At 39.7% G+C, this 16,629-nt stretch overlaps 1 protein-coding gene across 1 annotated transcript; it reads right to left on the bottom strand.

Annotated features, from left to right (window-relative positions):
- Window positions 1-1,098: 1,098 nt before the first annotated feature.
- Window positions 1,099-12,293, bottom strand: LOC130163714 (sorting nexin-4-like). Its single transcript, XM_056368063.1, has 14 exons — window positions 12,170-12,293; window positions 10,987-11,114; window positions 10,708-10,846; window positions 9,345-9,494; window positions 9,198-9,245; window positions 9,050-9,105; window positions 7,504-7,576; window positions 6,999-7,060; window positions 6,717-6,782; window positions 6,435-6,524; window positions 4,716-4,815; window positions 4,397-4,542; window positions 4,173-4,287; window positions 1,099-4,085 (listed from the first exon to the last, which is right to left on the bottom strand). Exons 1-14 carry the CDS (start codon window positions 12,290-12,292, stop codon window positions 4,038-4,040), a joined length of 1,344 nt encoding a protein of 447 aa, XP_056224038.1. The 5' UTR covers window position 12,293; the 3' UTR covers window positions 1,099-4,037.
- Between the last annotated feature and the right edge of the window lie 4,336 nt (window positions 12,294-16,629).

Genomic DNA, 16,629 nt, shown 5'->3' on the forward strand with positions numbered 1-16,629 from the left:
TTTCATCGCCTGGTCTGTTTGTTATGGAGAGGAGGACACCTCTGAGGATAATTCAGCTGCGGGTAAAAACCTGCTGAACGTCTGGTTCATAAGTTATCAGAGAAACAATCAAATCAAAGGTTAGCATCAATCTCAGCTCCAACTCTTCCCTGACGTCTCTGTCCTCCGTACAGCGTCCGTCAAACACTTTATTTAAATGTGAAACTGCTTTATTCAGTGTTTTTAACGGTTATAATCACTGGGTCTGTTTGATTTCCTGAACCACTGACACTGAAGGAATCCAAACTGGGAGGAACTTACAGTAATGATGGTGAAAGCAACAACTCCCATGATCCCATGGTATTTCATGATGTCACCTGACACCGTGTTTTGGTAATGTTTTAATTGAAAGACCCCTAGAACCAGGAGTTACTGACTGAGTTTAAATCCTGAAGTTTGCTGAGGTTCAAGAAAAACCACCAGACTGTGTCGTTAACAGCTGTTTCTATTGTGAAGGAAAAATCTCACTCACAGATAACTGAGGCTCATTCTGTTAATAAGTCTCTATTCACGTTCTGCTTTAATAATATTAAGACAGAAAAAGGAAGCTGATGTGTAAATGTCTTTTCTGCTAAGATTCATTAAACTACTCAGAACACTCAAAAACAAAACATTGGGTGGTTTGAGTCATGGCTGGAGGATCCTTGATTTCTGTCTGTCTCTGTCATTATTTTCTGTCTCTGCCTGTCAAATAACAAAGCATCAGTCCCTTATTCCTCTAGCCCACATTCACAGGTTCTGATGACTGCTGTGTGTATGTGTGTCAAATCACAGAACAGATCTACAGCACATTAGACTATTTCTGATTCCACAAAATAAACAAGAAAAACTAGAGGGGTACTCAGAGCGCTGATGTAAAACACACACCAGACTTCAGAGAAAAATATTCTAATTCATAGCAAATTATCCAGATCTGCCCCAAAGTTAATGGGTTCTTCCCTGGTCCATGATCCATCTCTCCACCAAGTTCAGATCGGTTCAGTTGTTTAGTCACTCTGTATCCTGTGGGTGAAAACAACCTGCTTGCTATGAATAATAATAATGATAATATAAATATAGTCAGTGGTGTGACAGATTTTTATTCAAATAAATAGAACAAACAAGATCTGCATCCAAACTGAGCATTAAAATTGTAAATATGAATCTTCAGAAATACACTCACAAAGCTTATTTCTGGTAAGCAGGAAATAAAATGCTATTTAGGTAACATTTAAAACACACAGGAGAAAAAACCTCAGTCAATAAATGAAGGTTAATAAAATCATCTCAGACTGAGTCTTATGTGCAGCTTTACTGTACATTAGTACAACACATCGCCCTGCACATAAAGACACGTAATGTAGCTGCTGCACTTTGATTCATTCATTAAAGCAGATTTAAGTTACTGACTCAGCAGAGGGACGTGGAGGAAATGATGTCACTCTGATTATGTTTTTAAAAAACATAATCAAAAATCAAAAAATGATTTCATTTGTGTGCCTTTATGGTTGTGTTTACTACTCAGGTCACTGTCACACCTGTCGTTGAGACCAGGGACAAATATGACTCATTGTTGCCTTTAGTTCAGGAGCCTGATCCAGCTTCAACAAACTCTGAATCTAACCTTAAATCAACCTCTGATAACGGACAGCAGGTCACGCTGCACCTCACTGATCCTCATGGAGCCAACACTGGACAAACATGTTTTACAAATGCCCTGCCATTCACTAACAAATTTGTTTGTTAGTGAATGGCAGTGAATGGTACAAACAAATGCATTTGGTTTTGTAAATGCAAAATGTATCTATCAAACAAAAGCACAGCTTATTTCTAATACATTATTCAGAAACACATACAGCAGGTCTTACAAGTACAAACATACATCCTACAGAGATTACAAAAAAATATATCCTGTGGCTTTTGGCACTATCTTTAACACTGGCGCCATGAGTCAGGTTAAAGGCAGGTTGAACAGAGCAGAGAGAGCAGAGCACTGGGGTCAGGTGAGCTGTTCCTGGTCAAATCCCTGTCAAACCAGCTGTTTGATGGAGTTTGATGAGTGTCTCCTTGTGTTATTATGGTGCAGGTGCTGGAAGCGGCCAAACACCCAGTGAAACGGTTATTATTGTAAACATCATAATGATATACATTGTAATACCTCCTAACTGAGAAACTGCTTTTAATTATGTTCCATAACATTTACAGTTGTTTTAGTGTTGGTGTTTTTTTGGGAGGATAAAAAAACAGCCATAAACTAAATTCCACTGTAAACATGGAAAATTCCCCACCAACTCTTTCCTATTCCTTTATACATCGGCTGAAATATCATATGTCAAATGTCTTTGTGTGACCATATACAGAAAAATGAAACCTGAAGTTTCATATGGAAACAGTCAGGGTCACTCTGAAAATTCCAAGTATCCACTGAGGGTTTCAACAACCCTATGGAGGAAATGTTTTTGTGAATTTGACTCACGTTTCCTGTAATTTGTCCAATGACTGCACAGTATAGTTCTTTAAAATGTAGATAGTCATATAAGGTAACGTTTAATTCGAACAGATATCTATACAGCATTTGGAAATGTATAAAAGAACAGGGAAAAGGGGGTAAAGGAATTTTAGGAAGTTAATACCGAAATTTAATCAATGGCTGTTTTTTTTTTCCAAATAAGAGGGCAACAACTGTAAATGTCATGGAACATATATAAAAGTAGTTTCTCAGTTAGGAACCATTACAGTGTATTTAATATGTCAATATGATGTTTAAAATAATAACCGTTTCACTGGGTGTATAAACTGTTTTCACATGTGTCCATTTTGGCTGCTTCCAGCACCCGTACCATAATTACACAAGGAGACAGCTGGTTTCACAGGGATTTGACCAGGGACAGCTCACCTGACCACAGTGCTCTGCTCTGCTCAACCTGCCTTTGAACTGACTCATGTAACCACCTGCTGCCGTGGAGGGAGAATTACTCGAGACATTTCTTGGCACAATCACGGTGGAAAGACACATGATATTATTTTTTTTAAATCTCTTTAGGATATATGTTTGTACTTGTAAGACCTGCTGTATGTGTTTCTGAATGTATGTATGTGTATTTGTTTAATAGACATTTTGTATTTACAAAACAAAACACACTAGTTTGTTAGGTGTTTTGTGTTTGTTTATTAATGAATTTTGTTTGTTAGGTTTAGGCAGTGAATGAGCTCCATAGATACTGATGTGTTCATTTATGTTATCTAGTGACACACAGTATCTCTTAGATATAAATGATTCATGAGCAGTAACAATCCAGACTACAACTTGAGCTTATTTCATGAATGATGAAAAACAGGGAGCAAAAAGATAAAAGGAGTAATTTTTATTTGGTGTAATGTTATGGTGGGATAGTGACTGTGTGGCGCCTACGTTTCACTCTCTCTGAAGCCAGTTTCACAAGGATATTCTGGTTTGATATCTTCAGCAACCTGTTGTCATTTAGTTCTGGTTAATAGTCCTCTGTCTTTTGAATTCATGCTAAAATCACACATCTACTGTCACAACAACCTGTGGTTGGTCTACTTTGCTTTCACACCATAACAGAACTGGACCAGGACCCTCCTGGGTCTGGTTGTTTGGTCTGTACCAGAGTTTGATGAGCAGGTTTCACACCAGCCCAAACAAACTTCACTAAATGCGCAAACGCACCAAACACAGCAGGTCACAGAGGTGTGAGCATGTGAAAACCCTGGATCTAAACAGAGTTAATATACTGACTTAAACATGTAAAACTGGTGAAGTGCCTATTTGAAGTTAGACAAATGGTCCTTGGTGATCCACCACTTCCTGAAGCTTTTCCACTACAGTGAATCACTGTTGCAAATGAGCTGCATATAAATGCTTTTTAGTAGAACTTGAAATGACATATTATAAACATTTTGTTACATTAATGAGATCATTTTCAAACCTCAACACGACGACACAGAGGTCATTTTTCGGCATCCACAGGTGAGCAGCACTGAACATGGCTTGATCTTCACATTTTGAGGAAACATTCTTTGGCATTGCTCCACACCTGAATTCCCTGCACAGAGAGAAGAAAACACTTTCATCATGGACATGACCAATACAGTTGTCTCATAACATTCACCGGCCTGATGTTCTTCTTAACCTTCTTGCACATGCTGATTTGCATGACAGCATAGTTAATGAGCGCCTCCCGCAGGTCTTTGTCTTTCTGCTCCTCAAAGCGCTCCATGTCCACCCAGGCTCTTTCAACATGCTCCCTGCAGTGACACACATCAGACAAACACACACCATATGCAACACTTTTCTCTTTTAACCAACAAAGGTAATTTCTGTAACCATTAAGCAGCATCTACGACTCGGACTCACTCGCACTCAGCTGTCTTCTCTTTGACGGCATCTTCACCCTCTGTTATCAGCTCCTCCAGCAGCTTCAGTCTGGCCTCCCTCTGCTCAGGTGCTTCTTGTCCAAACAGCTTGTTGGTCATTCCTTTGAAGGAGAACGTCCGCACTATCTGAGAAGATGAAACACAAATAACTACAGTCAGATGGATGGTACAGTAGTCTACGAGACCTAGATAGTCCTGAAAGGTCTTAGGCCAGTGTGACATCTATTAAAACTCATTATGATAAGTTATGATTCTTAAAGACATTAAAGACAGACTGAGAGTAAGGAAGTGTAGTGTACCCCTGTGGCCAGCTCCTCACGCTGATGCTTCTTGGAGATGAGGTCCTGGGAGGCCATCTCCAGCTCAAACTGGGTCAGCTCATGTTTCCTGCACACTGCCCTACAGAGGCAAAGGGTGCATAACTAATATTAAGTTCATGGTATGTCATGATCTAATTAACTTTGGGGAACATGGCCTATAAGTAATATCACATTATTTTTAGGCTCTATCACCATACACAATATATCTATATTGATATTTTAAAATCTCCTCTAAATAAACAATTGTGATGATTGTGCATTAAAGCACTCTAAGATTCATTAGTTAATTATATTGGAACAATTTTAATGTGTATTAAAAAATCACAACCAAACAAAATTTAACAAAACAGTGTTTAATGAAACCAAAAAACCTCTGAACAGCTGTTAACTGAAAATAACTAATGACATGATGTAGACCTTCATACTGAGGTCCAGTTATGTGGCGCTCAACAAGAAACCCTGAGATTTCAAAACAATGTCAATTCAAGTGCACAACATTAAAGTGAGCACTTGATATTAGTGACAAGAGGTCATTTCAACAACAGCAACATATAAATATCACAGTGTGAGAACCAGAGGCACAGTCCCATTACAGGAGTGTGTGTGTTTGTGTGTGTTTATGGTTGCGTGTTCTGTGATAAGACACCCACAGTATTAGTGAGAGAGCATAAGAGAGATATGCATGTATATGTGTGAGTTTAGGTGTCCATTGCTGTAACAATAATTAACCTCTCTGTGTACCTGCGTGTGTACCTGTGTGTGTACCTCGTGTGTTCTGCGTGTGTGTGTGTATGTTTGTCCATCGCTATATAAAATATATACTACAGGAACAGAAAGAACCAATGTCCAGTGAACACAGATGTGACACATTAAGACACCTGTTAATGAATATAGTTCAGGTTTTAACTGTTCAGAGCTCTGTGAGTGAGACAGGTACATGTTGGAGTGTGGTGGTCACTGATCTAATAACCTGATATTCATTTATAACACGGTTGTAAATCTAGTCTTTGCTTACATTTTGTTGGCTGACAGCTCATGTCATGGAGATGAAGAGGTTTCATGGTGTTATACTGGTGTATACTGGCAGGAGGGTGAAGCTAGTTAAAAACTAGAATCACCTCCTTGTGGTTGTCTGCCTCCACCACTCAGACTAGTTTCACATTACATCCCTGTTTATAAAGAGTCACATACAATATGAATCATTTGTGTGATACTTTGTCATAATTTTTATGCAAAGTCTTGAGTAATGACCTTTGACCTTTAGCCACCAAAATCTAATCAGTTCAAGCTTGAGTCCAAGTGAATGTTTGTGCCAAATTTGGCCACCAAGATGTTACTGAGATATTGTGTCCACAACAATGAGATGTACCGGCAGCCTGAAAACATGCCTCTGGCTCTGGTTATTGCTGGTGTGTAGTAATAACAAAGAGCTACGCTGACTGTCCCTCTATGAGCTCTCTCAGCCCCTAATCTCATGAACATCACCACAGTTTGATCAGTAGAATTTCAGTTGACCACTGTGATCCATCCACTTCCACACAAACTAACCACGACACAACCCTGAGGAGAAACATACATCTTTAAGATATGAGGAAATCAAGATATCTAATTTCCTAAGTGGCCTATTCCATGTGGCGTAAAGTGACAAGCCTAGATATGAGTTTATTACTGCCTAATATATTTTTTATAACATTGTACCTCAGAGCCTCAGCATAGAAGAGATATTCTTTCAGTTGGTCTGCATAATGTTCCTCTTCCTCTAAGATGTCATCTATCGAGGCAGCGTAACTGTGTGACAAAGAAAAATTTGTCTTATATACACACACACACATGCACACGCACTCACACACATATACACATATATGTACATACAGTATATATTGTCTTATACACGTTGTGTATATACACGTATGTATGCGTGTAATGTGTCTATACACACATTATAGTATCTGTTGAGGATCTGCAGACTCAAATACTCACGCATCCATATGATGACCAGCACTCTGCAGTCCATCCCCCATCTCTTTTTCTATGGCGCTCCACTCACTGCAGCGAACACACACACACACACACGCACACATACATGTAAATTAACAAGGAGAGTCTGTCATACACACTATTAGTTTTTAAGGAAGATAACAGACAACAGACATTTTTTCTATTCTGTTAGTTTTTCTTGTCAGAATTGAAAATAGAATGGAGTTTTCTTGACTTGACGATGGAACATCAGGTCATTGTTTTTAGTGTTACACAGCTACAAACCTGAAGACTCTGCCATAGTTCCCATGCACCTTGAAAACACCGTAGAGTCGATCAGCAACTCTCTACAAGAGACACAGAAACTGAATAACTGTTCAAATAAAAACATACAGTCAATTTGGGAAAGGTGACCTGACCTTTGAAGGATTTAAAGCACAGTCTTTAGAGAGGGGCAACGATATGAAACCTGTTTTGTGCTGCTATTGAAATTACACATCTGACAATCATCCAAGCTTGATATTTGGAGGAATGAAACAAGCACTATGATTGGTCTAACTCTTTCTCTTCTTTTTTTGCTTTCTAGACTGCACTACTGCATGTTCTTTATAGACTGGAGTGACAAACCAAACCAGTGTCCTTTAATACTAAACAGGTACAGTTAGAGATGAAACATGACTCTACATGAATCCTAATGCTGCTTTGTAACTGCTGCATGTATGAAAAAAGGGGTTCCTCAAATCAACTTAAAGGTGATGATATGTCAAAGAGAGTGAGAGGAGAAACTCACTGCTCTTGCTCGGAGCAGCTGAGATGTGTGAGACTGCAGCTCATCACTGTAGTGTTTCATGTCCATGAAGCGCCTGCATCAGATACAATAAAAACACATACAGAATACAGCCATTAAAATTTCCTTTACCTACGTTCTACACAGTTATTCAAAGTGTACTTGTATATATTAATCCTTCAATGCCTTTCATTTTTGGACTCTTTCTTTTAATCTGGTGGATCTAGAGCTGCAACGATTAATCTATTATTCTATTATACATTGTATTATATATATTATATATACTGATATATATATATATATATATATATATGTACATATTTGATCATTATTTAAGTCACCTTTTAAATTAAAATTTCAAACACTCTGTGATTCTAGGTTCTCAAATGCGCTTTCAAACGCAACAAAAGCTTTCTTGTTTTGAAATGATAGTAAGGTGGATAGTTAGTAACTGTGGATTTTGGTTTGTTGGTCGGACAAAATGAGGCATTGATGATGTCGTCTTGTGCGCTGGGATAATTCACAGTTTTATAATGTTTTAATGACAAAATGATTAAACAAAGAACTGAGAAAAATAATATGGTGATGGTGAATAAGGAGATGGCAGAGCTGTTATTGCAAATGCAATTTTGGAAAGGCCATGCCCCTCACCCCTCATCCCTAACACCTCGACAAACAAGGCCAGCTCAATGTCTTCTACAAAAAAGCCTCTTGGACCATTAGAGTCCGCCATGAGGGGTTTTCTGCCAATTTTTATTTTAACTCTTTAAAAACCAAAAATGTGTACATCTACAATGACTGATCTGCTGCCTCATAAACTGTTGCTGCTAGAACTGTGCAATATTGACAATTTATAGTTTATAGTTATATTGTTGATGTTTGTTGAAGTCTTTATTTATTTTAATATATGCTGCCAAGAGGATTGCTGCCAAATTGAATATCATTAAGTATCTAAATGCAATGACAATAAAGTATCTATCTATCTATCTATCTATCTATCTATCTATCTATCTATCTATCTATCTATCTATCTATCTATCTATCTATCTATCTATCTATCTATCTATCTATCTATCAGGTGCAGGTATACGGGGTCTATCATTAATTTCCTCACAACTGAATATGTCTATGATCAATCTTGATTAAATTCCTGCGTTCTCTTCTGATTCACTCACATGTGATGAACACGGGACGTTGACTGCGCACTTATTGAATTGCTGCAGGCTCTGTGATGACGAAAAGTGTGTGATTGGTTTCATTTAAACCAGCTGATGTCACTTTGTTCTGATTGGTCACACCTGAAACCTGCTCACTGCTGCTTGCAGTTGTATTTATGCAATTGATTTTAAATTGACCATATATTTGATAATGCTAATAACAAATATAAAAACCCTCTACCTTCAAACAGCTTAACTTACATCTTCTCATATCTTGGTCATTACAGGCAGCTTTAACTTTAAGAAGTTACTCTAAATAACTGGGGCTAATTATTTACTCCTGACAAACAGATGAGCCACTCTTACAGTGTGACTTGGAAACACTAACTTACTTATCTGTATTTCTCACCCGGAAGGTGGCACTGAGAGCTCTCAGCCTGGAATCTGCCTGCAGCAGGAGGGAGAGAAGCTGGTCAAGTTTTGTGAACACTGAAAATACTGTATGAATTGAGAAACAGAACCACCACAGATATCCAGTACCTTAGCCTGAAAACCTGTCTCATACACCACCTCTCTCCAGCCATGTTCCTGCGACACACAGTAGTTTAAGAAGTCAGTTACAGATCAGCTACTGATTGATAATTGATCAGCTGAACTGCTGGACTGACCCTGAGCTGCACTATGTACCTCAGTGAGGAAGTGGTAGAGGATCTTGTCATTGGAGAGCACTAGATGAGATGCCACACGAATCAGAAAGTTCTCCAGCCCCACCCTGCGGCGCTCCACAAAGTCTGGGTCCATATTGTCCGCCGACAGCTTGTGCCACACGAACTCTGCCTGCAGGCGAGAGAATGAAGCATTCATGTTTTACACTGCAAAGCTGTACAGTGAATTTCTATTTCAGCATGATTGCATTTCATTGATTTTCATCAGTCATATGTTTTGATGCATCTGGTTTATCCACTGCACTGGCCTGTCATTTAGATGAATGAAGCATGTGTTAATTGTCTAATAAAATGGGAAGATTTGAAGATGAGCCACAACTCTACCTTTACAAAATACTCCAAATAGATTTCCCAACCATCTTTATTAATCATTAATCTTTTAATCACCATAATATTTCAAGTTGCCAAATAACAGAGGTTAAGTGGAGATCATTTAGATGGTAGCATCATCTCTATCAACTAAAATAAGAGGGACTTAGATTTCAAAATGTGGGTCACTTTGAATACCTACGACCTAGATTTTTGAAAAAGTGACAGCCCTATTTTACAGCCTGGTCCAAAAACAGTTTTGGTCTCTCTAGCTAAGTTCCTCCTTCATGATAACTGTTTATATAACTCACCTGTTTACATTTTATACAAGTTATGTATAATTGAGGGCGTGGCCTCTTTGAGTGACAGCTGGGGGAGGGTATTCTTGCCACAAACCATTATGCACTTAAGTCTTGGCTCCACCCACGCCCCACCGCTTGGACCATTTTTGGATTAGCCAGGAGCCAGACACTGCCAAGATAGTGACAGTGGGGCATCTCACTCTGAGCTTCAAAACCGTTTTTCAGAAACCTGTGGGTGACGTCACTGAGGCTACATCCATCTTTATTTACACTCTATAGGGCTGACACATAGAGACACAACCATTCACAATCACATTCACACCTACGAGCAATTTAGAGTTATGTGGGCATGTGTTTGCAGGTAGCTGGAGCAGTCCCACACAGACAGGCTCCAGGTTCAAACCCAGAACCTTCCTGCTGTGAAGCGACAGTAATACCCACTGCACCACCATGCCTGTCTGGGTCCCTGCCCTCCCTTCTCTACCTCCAACACAGTTTTGTGGCACAGTTATTTTCAGACCAGGCTCAGGCTATAAAGTTTACAGCTGATCGTTTTTTTATTGCTCTGTGAACAATGATGCAGCTAAAAGAAAGGAGAGTCAACTCTAAGTCTTTGACTGATGCATCAAATCACTGACTCTGGGACCATCCCTGTATGTCTGATGTTTGTTGCATCACTGAAGGGTTTGGAAAGCACAGCCACATTGAACTCACCCTCTTCTCAGGCAGGGGGGGCACCACAATGTATGGATAGGTAACTATTAGGTAGCTCCGCAGCAGTTCAAACTCGCTGTATCGCCTCCACAGAGAGTCGGGAGCAGGGTTACGACCCTCTGCCACTGCATCCATCGGCCTTTAAAGATGCAGGACAGTTTGGACAAGTTCTTTAGCACTGACGCAAAAGACGGAAGTGAATTCATGCAATACAGAGCCCAGAAATTGATGAAGTGCAGATGAATACATATCTCAGCACCCAAGCCATGCAGTTCTCACCGTGTCTCGATGAGGTACACGGTGAACGTCTCCTGCATGTTCACTGCATTCTTCCCACTCCTCTTCTCAGCCTCAGCCACACAGATCTCCATCCTCCGCAGCAGAGTGCAGCCACCTTCCTCCTCCACCTGCAACGGCACCCGGTGACATTAACATCCCAAACACCTGTTCACTCATAGGCCAAATTCCAATCTGGCCCATACACACTCCCCCTACCCACTCTCACTCCGTTTACACGTTTGTGTGAAGGGTCCGCCACATTGAGTGTCGTTCCAAACTAATGACCCATAAGTGAGGTGGTTATAAAGCCTCCAACACAGAGCCTGCATCGATGCAGTCTTACAAACCACACTCCCAAACAAGTGCAGCATCGCTTTGAGTCCAGGATGGATGAAATTCCATATACCTTTAAATGTAAGTTTCGTGTGTTTATTTACAAAGGACAAGTCATAAATCACCTCAAACAGACATTTCACTATTTTCATGCACACGTGACGAAATTAGAGGTTACACTGTATTTTGGAATGAACATGGTGCTGTGTACCTGAAAAAAAGGGGACACCGCCAACTGATAATTTCCCTTTCACAAGCTATCTACGCCATGAATGTGATGAGAGCCATGTATTTGCCCACACACCTACATCTTGGTTAATGCTGTGTATAATATTATATTTTAGATAAATATTGATTTAATCATAATATCTTTCTGAAATATTTTGGGTAACAATGAATTTCCTGATTCCATCAGAGAAGGGTGAGGACGTTCCAAAGCTTGCCGTTGTATCTATACCCTTAACGAAGAGACCCTCCACAGCCGCGAGTGTGACTCCACCCTTACACTCTTCTGAGTGTGAGTGTAGGGACAGGATTGAAATCGGGACATAGTCCCACTGTGTTCCCGTTAAGCTACTAGCCAGCAGCTGTCTCTTAGTTATGATGCAAGCTACTGTTAGCATGACAACATTCAGACATGACCTGTCTCTGTTCTAACCAAAGCTATTTCAATGGCGAACTAATAACCTGAATTGTGCTAATGAACGTATCTTAAATATACCATAATGTATAGTGAACTCTCAGCAGTAAGCCAACGGTAAGGTAAGGTGGACGCAGCGTTTACCCGCTGCTGCGGAAGAAAACACGTAGACCTGATTTGAAGTAAGAGAAGGAGAAGCTGCTGTCTCACCGCAGTGTTCTGGCTCCCGTCCGCAGCCAGGAGCTCTGAGTCAGTGGCCACCGACTCATCCTTCACATCCTCCGCCATCTTCTTCTCTCCTGATGATGTTGGTGATTCAGGGCGCATGCGCATAGCGCCACTCCACCCTGAAGGTTAAAATATTATACATCTTTAGTTATTATCCCTTACTCAAATGTAATATTTGTACATATATTGAATTACTATATGTGAAATAAGAAATTAAAACATATGTAAGAATTATATATGAAATCTATTAGAAAACTGAAGAATTTCATAGATTGACATTTATGTCTAGCCCATACAAATATGTGTGTTTATGTATGTATGCTTATCTTGTAGACATATGTTTTGTAAATATATATCCATCCTAAAACCTGTCAGTATATGTTGATATTATAAACAGTAGGCTCCAATAGTCTGAGACCACTTTCACAGAATGTGAAGATGTTTAAAGTTAATGAGAAATTAATGACAAAACATGCACAAACATATAGAAATTTTATATGTATGTTCTTTTAATAAAACAACATGGGGGTGTTCAGAAGGAGGCAGTTCTTGTTGCTCCATTCCCTGAAGGCCATCGTCAGATCCCTGTTCTCTTCCTGCCCGTTCCTGATACACGCCTCAACAGCTGTGTCATCCAAGTATTTCTGGATGTGGCAGGACTCAGAGTTGTATTTAAAGTCCACCGTATACAGAGTGAACAGGAACAGAGCTGGAACAGTCCCCTGTGGAGCCCCAGTGCTGCTCATCACTGTCACTGAGACACAGTTACCCAGCCTGACGTACTGTGGTCGTCTAGTCAGCTAATCCACAATCTAGGACATGAAGCAGGGATCCACCCCCATCCCCTCCAGCTTGTCTTTAAAAACGGGGGGTTGGATAGTGTTAAATGCACTTGGAAAATCAAAGAACATAATCCTCATGTAACCACCTGGCTAATCCAAGGATTCTTTGATTTTTATATGGCAACATCATTCTTGGCATTCCGTCTATATATATATATATATATATATATGTCATATATGGGATGTTATATGTATACACTACATACTGCTTTAAAGTATGAATATTTATGGTCAGAAGTTGCAGCACTGCTGAGGTGCTTGACAAAGAGCTCAGATCACAGGAGGAGACTGCTATTGTCCCCTGTGAAACAAAAAAGGAAGGTTCTCCAAATAGAAAAAGACCAAAAGGAAGACATGTCTCCAAGAGGGAAAGGTGGGTGGGTGGCGGTGGGGGGGTGGGGGGGTGGGGGGGTGGGGGTGTTTGATGAGGTTTTAGCGCAAAACAATGAACAATGAAAACACTTGTGAGCTTCAGAAAAGGCTCTTCTTGAAAGAATGACAAGAATGAAGATGCTTTTGAAAACTGTTGAGAGAGAAGAATAACTTTTTCAGAAATGTGTCTCAAAGCCTGTGAGATCGAAAAAGAACAGGAGAGGGAGAAGGAGACTATTCAGCAAAACAACTAAGCCCTCATATCTGGTGACTTAAATAAAGGCAAAGACATAATGAGGACACAAAAGAAGAGTTGTGTTGCCAAGCCACTGAGGCAGATGAAGAAATTTTTTTTATTACTTTCTTCAAAGTCTGAAGTTTACATACACTAAGATTACTATGCCTTTAAACAATTTGGGAAAGCCCAGATGATAATGTCATGGCTTTGGAAGCTTCTGATAGGTTAATTGACAACATTTGAATTAATTACAGGCACACCTGTGGATGTATTTTAAGGCACACCTCAAACACACTGCCTCCTTGTGTGACATCATAGGAAAATCAAAAGAAATCAGCCAAGATATCACGAAGAGAATTGTGGACTTCCACAAGTCTGGTTCATCCTTGGGTACAATTTCCAGATGCCTGAAGGTGCCACGTTCATCTGTTCAAACAATTATACACAAGTATAAATACCATGGGAATGTCCAGCCATCATATTGCTCAGGAAGGAGACGGGTTCTGTGTCCCAGAGATGAACGTGCTTTGGTGCAAAATGTGCGTATCAACCCCAGAACAAAAGCAAAAGACCTTGTGAAGATGCTGGCTGAAGCTGGTAAGAGAGTGTCATTATCCACAGTGAAACGAGTCCTGTACCGACACGGGCTGAAAGGCCACTCAGCGAGGAAGAAGCCCTTACTCCAAAAGCAACATAAAAAAGCTAGATTACAGTTTGCAAATGCACACAGGGACAAAGACCTTATTTTTGGAGACATGTCCTGAAACTCAAATTTAACTGTTTGGCCATAATGACCATCGTTACATTTGGAGGAAAAAGGGGGAAGCTTGCAAGCCTGAGAACACCATCCCAACTAGGAAGTATGGGGGTGGCAGCATCATGTTGTGGGGGTGTTTTGCTGCAGGAGGGACTGGTGCACTTCACAAAATAGATGGCATCATGAGGAAAGAACATAATCTAGAAATATTGAAGCAACACCTCAAGACATCAGCCAGGAAGTTAAAGCTTGGATGCAAATGGGTCTTCCAAATTGACAATGACCCTGAGCATACCGCCAAATTAGTTACAAAGTGGCTTAAGGACAACAAAGTCAATATTTTGGAGTGGCCCTCACAAAGCCCTGATCTCAATCCTATAGAAAATTTGTGGGCAGAGCTAAAAAGGCATGTGCGAGCAAGGCGGCGTACAAACCTGACTCAGTTACACCAGTTCTGTCAGGAGGAATGGGCCAAAATTCCAGGAAACTATTGTGAGAAGCTTGTGGAAGGATGCCGAAAACGTTTGACCCAAGTCATACAGTATAGTATACCAAATACTAATGTAATGTATGTAAACTTCTGACTTTGAAGAAAGTAATAAAAAATTGTCTAAAAAATTCTCTCTGTCATTGTTCTGGCATTTAGCAAATGTAAATAATTTGGGGTAATCCTATCTGACCTAAAACAGGAAAAGTTTAGTCTGATTTAATGTCAGACAGTGAGAAAAAAAAAAAGGTTATGTGTCTTTTTATGCAGTTTATGTAAACTTCTGGTTTCAACTGTATATGTATACATATATATGTATACATACATACATACATACATACATATACACACACACACACACACACATATATATATATATATATATATATATATATATATATATATAGTAGCGGACATACTTGGCCTGGCATCAGTCGCAAGCCATTAAGGAAGTTCATTATAAGGACATGCAGAGTAACGGACCCACAATTAACACTTTGTGACAAACTATCAAATTGATAGGAAACAGAGACAAATGACCCTTCTCCCACAAACAGACCATGCTTTTAGCATGCCAGAGAGACACAGAACCAGACCAAAGGTCAAAGGGTCAGCTCCAGAGGATCAACCAATAGACACCAGGCAACTGGAGAATATAGGCAATATCTCCAGTTTGTCACAATAAGACTCTGTCTAATGATATTTGATTGTTTCTTATATAGGACAAGTACCAACAAAATGACTGATTAACACTAAGGTGTGAATCCTGGCCTCTCTGTGCCATGCATGAACACACACACACACACCAACCTCCCTTCCTCTGCCCCTCTCTAGATAAGAGTCATAAACTACAACCCACATTCCAATCCTGGGTAGTGACCAGCAGAACTCTCTTCACAGACACAGATCTAAGGAAGAATGTAAAATGAAATATCTAGCTGTTCTGTAACTCATGAGATGTTCCTATGCAATAGTTTAATCCCAAACTTCTATCCCATAGAATGTTTGAAATGTAACATGTAGATTTTAAGACAATGTCCTTCATGTGACCATACTGTCAGCATCCTTCACACAAGGTAACACGCACTACATGACATCCAGAATGTTCATATTATTAGTGCCACGGGTGCTCAGCTCCGAGGCACTCCTCTACAGCTAGAATAGCTGAGAGGACATATTTTTAAAATCTAATGTCAGTTACTGTTACAGGTCTATTATACACTGGTAACACATTTTGTACCCTCTGGGGTTCCTCGCGTCCAAAAAAGGACACACAAAGAAAATGCTATAAAATCATCATATATCAATATTTTTTTCTGCTTTTTTTTGCATACGTCTCTTAAACCATTTCAGTTCTGCTCAAACCTACCAAATGGTTATTAGTTTTCAGGATTTTACCCTTTAAATGTCAGTTTGAAGACATGCTGCCTCTTGTTTTATTAAAAAAAACAACACAGAATATGAGATATTTCCCACATAATACATGATGGAGGGATGTGACATTGTTTTATATCAGAGTCTTTTATATCAAGACATTTCTCAAAACCAGAATATGATCAGGGTGACTTTTGAACACTGGAAATAAATCATGTACTCATCCCGGCAGTAGCCCCCATGGCACTCAAAATTTCCCTGGAATTTTCTAGTTATTATTACAGTCAAAGAACTGCTGTGTAATCCACATTCATAGACTATTAGCTTTGGGAAATGTTTATATTGTTGTTTGATCAGTTAACCACTTGTATC

This window comes from Seriola aureovittata, chromosome 22 (assembly GCF_021018895.1).
Source record: "Seriola aureovittata isolate HTS-2021-v1 ecotype China chromosome 22, ASM2101889v1, whole genome shotgun sequence".
Classification (NCBI taxonomy): domain Eukaryota; kingdom Metazoa; phylum Chordata; class Actinopteri; order Carangiformes; family Carangidae; genus Seriola; species Seriola aureovittata.

Coding starts and splice junctions, on each gene's coding strand:
- LOC130163714 (XM_056368063.1), bottom strand. CDS start 12,292: ATGCGCATGCGCCCTGAATCACCAACATCATCAGGAGAGAAGAAGATG. Junction 6,525..6,716: donor GCTGGTCATCATATGGATGC/GTGAGTATTTGA, acceptor TTTGTCACACAG/TTACGCTGCCTCGATAGATG. Junction 4,086..4,172: donor AAATCAGCATGTGCAAGAAG/GTTAAGAAGAAC, acceptor CTCTCTGTGCAG/GGAATTCAGGTGTGGAGCAA.